Below are 4031 nucleotides of genomic sequence, written 5' to 3'. Positions count from 1 at the left end.
TTTTTTTCAGGTGAATAAGACTAGTTTCAATTATTTCTTATGGTTATTGTGCAGATTTTCTATTTTATGGAATTTTTAATTTTCTTGTAATGTGGAAGGCAAGAAATTATATCTTGTGAATCTTACCATTTCCACCACATTGGATGTTTTCCCCTGCAAAAAATTCTGCTGAGGTGCTGAGCATTTGGTATTAATACAAATCTCCCAATCTGAAATAAGATGAAAACAAAATTTAATTTCTTGAAGAAATAAAATATAAAAGAAAGATATTAATGCAAGACCAATGCATATATATTTTCAAACACTGCCTTGAAATATAGTTTTTAAAAAAAACAAGAAAAAAAGGGAAACAGATTGAAAAACTTGGCTGTAATAAGAGATTGGCAACAGTAAGGTGCTGAGTCAAACTGGTAAGTGATTTACCAAGTAATGATTCTCTAAATGTTGAGACTGATAGTGAACAAAAAACAGGCATAGCCAGGGAAACAAAGTTGAAAGGAAATGGATAAAGAGCTAAATGCGAATGATGAATTTAAAGAAGAAATGGGAGAGATCTTACTGTCAGGCCAAAAGAAAGTTTCAAAGATGGATGAAAGTGAAAAAAAAAGAGAAGTCTAAGTTACCCAAGGAACCTCAGAAACCAAATGGCCTCAATATTCTCAGAAAAAAAGTGCATCTTCAAAAGCTTCTTACTTAACATTTCCAAATGGACTGCACCTCTCACTGATTAGGCTTATTTCTCATAAAGAATCACATCTGTCTTTTCCCTCACCTTGGAGAACTTTCTCCATTGTCCTTAGCTCTTGTCCTTGTTCCACCTGAAAAATCAGACCAGGTCTCCATAGCTGGTGCCCTGCTCTCAGGGAAAGATGAATGATGTAAGAAGAATGTGCAAGGGATGACAAGTATCTCCATAAATCAGGGGCCAAGATTCTGCTTTTCAGACATTCTGAACACTGTCAGGTATAACTTGGAGAAACAACAAAATGTTCAGGCCAAAACTCATGAACCAGTAAACCTTCAAATGAACCTAAACTGCAAAGACTCTCTCTGTCATTGTGTACCAAAAAGACAGGCTATCCTTCCCCTGAAACATAGGCTTAAGCTTGTATACACATTTAAGATGCCCTAAGTCTTTTCTTCATAGAGAAAACATAGCCAGTACAATGAACAGATCTTCATTTTCATGAGGAAAATACAGTTACTTAAGAAATATTTGTTCCAGAAAAAGACTAAATGAAGGAATGGTACCAGCCTTACCTACTGCAACTAGATTCCTGTAGTTCTCCAGCATCACATCTCTGTATAAGTTCCTCTGAGTTGGATCCAGCAAAGTCCACTCCTCCTGGGTGAAGTCCACAGCCACATCCTCGAAGGTCACTGAGTCCTGAACCATCACACACATGCTGGCATCAGACAAGTACCTTCTCCATCATGTTCACTGGAGAAGGAGGGAGCTGACGTCTTGACAGGGTTCTGTGGTCTCCAGCACTCGACAGTCCTCAGTCCTCTTATCTCTACATACTCACTGGTGATCTTATCTAGTCACACGGCTTTACGAGCACCAACTGAATGTAACTTACCACAAATGCACCTCACCGCAACTGGACTGGGACCTCTTCTGGCCTTATTTTTCTCTATTGACAGATTTTAGTATTAGTCCTGAGCACATTACAGATACTGAAACGAATGCTCCAGCAACACAAATTCTCTATGTAGATGCTCACTCTCTCCCTTACTGTCTATCATAGCAAAATGAAAGCACACAGCTAGCATGGGTGAGAGTCAGACTGAATTAGTAAATAACAGGATAATAGTATCCCTATGTAATCTTCTTAACCACATGACAGGCCCTGTCACCTGAAGAAATCTGACTAGAGACTTACTCCCTAAGCAGGCCCTATTTGCTTGAAGGAGCTCTGTTCCACTAGAAGGAAACACATCTACTTGGTAGGAAGAAACAGATGCTTCTATACAAAAATCAATTTCCTACTTACCTGAGAATAATTTGTTGACCACCCAGCCACCATCCTTTCCTCTTCAGATCTGGCCCCATGAAGACAGAAAATGTCTGGAGAATGATCTTAAGAAGAAGGGAAAAAACCCTGAGAACCCAGGCTGCCCACATTTTAAGCCTGGAAACCACTTTACACTAATTCTAAGTGAAAATACACACACACACACACACACACACACACTTGCCAAAATGCCCGAGCAGCCTGTCCCACCTGATGCCAGAAAAGGTGCTTTAGGCTTTGATAACCAGGACAAAGATTATAATAATCTCATTTTATAGACAAAGAAATGAAGGGTTATGGCTTTTTTTTTTTTTTTGAGACAGAGTCTTGCTCTGATATCTAGGCTACAATACAGTGGTGGTGTCACAGCTCATTGCAACCTCAAACTCCTGGACTCAAGCAATTCTCCTGCCTCAGCCTCCCGAGTAGCTGGGATTACAGGCGCACACCACCATGGCTAATTTTTCTATTTTTTTGTAGAGATGGGGGTCTTGCTCTTGCTCAGGCTGGTCTTGAACTCCTGGCCTCAAGCAATCCTCCCACCTTGGCCTCCCAGAGCACTCGGATTACAGGTGTGAGCCACCATGCTCAGCCAGACTTTTTTATTTTTGGCCAAAAATGACAAAACTCATGTGATTTAAGTAGAACCTCCTCCACAGAAGCAGGCATGCTTACCTCTCCTTCCCAAATTCCAGGATTTAGACAACAGAATATTCATATCTATGTTAGCATACCACCTACCCCCACCCCTGGTAACTCAGAAGCAGGGCTACTTAGATCCTAGACCTGATCATAAGACAAGTTGTTCACAAGCTAAAGTAGGGTCTCAAGGGAGCATCACAAAGGACTTACCACCAAGGGAAAGATCAATGGCTGGCATCCTGTGAGTCTGATGGTAAAATTTGCCTGATCATCTTGTTCCCAAAGTCTCTTCAAGACAGGGTCTGAATTTATGGATAGGTCAACCTCAATTCCTCTTGATTAAGCAGTAATGAGACTCTTGCCTCATCTTGTCAATCTTTAAGCAGTAGGCATTATTCATCTCTCACAAAGCATCGTTCATTAGTCATCTCTCCGCAGAAGATGAAGTTATTCCTGGGAATGCCGTCGGAAACTATAGAACACAATGCCACATGGATATAAATACATAAATAGCAACTGCCATTTACTGAGTATCCATTATGTGCCAGAAACAGTGGTAGGATAAGTTCATATGATTTATCAAAGCAATTTTTATTACTGTCATTCAATAGTTGAGGACACCTAAGCTCAGACAATAATAGTAATTGATCTAACAGCACCAATTAGGAAGTAGTGAGCTAGAATTTGAATGCAGGTTACTTTGACTCAAAGCCTAAAATCCTAAGGTCGTTGTTATTCTCCAACATGACCAGAAGACGGTCATGAAATGATGCGCAGAAAGGATAACCCAATAGGCCTAGGTTGCCCTAAACCTACACTTTCCTGAGAAAGGTTTGTCTTCAGGACTGACCCTGGTTCAGTTCGGGAGATGACCTCTGAGCCCATGGAATATCTTGTCCAATAAGTGCTTCAGGTTCAAGACCTGAAATAGTATGCGTCACGTCTTGAACCACACTACTAGTATTGCCAGTTTGTGCTAATGGTATGATTTATGTGGAAAACCTGTTTTTGTACAACTGAGGCACTGGGCAACAATGAATGAGGTTGAACTTTGGAAGGCTAGGTCTGAGAGGATGAAGTGAGTCACAGAGGCACTGAATGCCTACATGACTAACCCTCAATAAAAACCCTGGACACTAAAGTTCAGGTGAGCTTCCCTGGTTGGCAACACTTCTCATGGATGTTACACACTGTCACTAGAAGAATTAGGTGCTGTCCATGTGACTACACTGGGAGAGGACACCTGGAAGCTTGATTTCTTCCAACTTCAACCCATGCATCTTTTCCCTGTGCTGATTCAATGTGTATCCTTTGTTTTAATAAACTATAATCATGATCTAATAGCTTCTGAGTCCTGTGAGGGCTTCTTGT

General features: G+C 40.7%; 1 protein-coding gene across 1 annotated transcript in view; it reads right to left on the bottom strand.

The window, feature by feature from the left end:
- The window catches only part of ZNF177 (zinc finger protein 177), a 28860-nt gene extending 25756 nt beyond the window's left edge, over positions 1–3104 (bottom strand). Inside the window, exons 1-4 of the mRNA XM_012641234.1 lie at positions 2871–3104; positions 1998–2083; positions 1261–1387; positions 127–209 (exon numbers count right to left, since the gene is read on the bottom strand). Of these exons, the coding sequence (XP_012496688.1) occupies positions 127–209; positions 1261–1387; positions 1998–2083; positions 2871–2898 (324 nt within the window). The 5' untranslated portion in view covers positions 2899–3104. The remainder of the gene's footprint in view (positions 1–126; positions 210–1260; positions 1388–1997; positions 2084–2870) is intronic.
- Between the last annotated feature and the right edge of the window lie 927 nt (positions 3105–4031).

Source organism: Propithecus coquereli, unplaced genomic scaffold, assembly GCF_000956105.1.
Source record: "Propithecus coquereli isolate 6110/MARCELLA unplaced genomic scaffold, Pcoq_1.0 Scaffold164, whole genome shotgun sequence".
NCBI lineage: Eukaryota > Metazoa > Chordata > Mammalia > Primates > Indriidae > Propithecus > Propithecus coquereli.
Note: the sequence above shows the minus strand (reverse complement) of the source record. Positions and strands in the feature narration are given on the sequence as shown.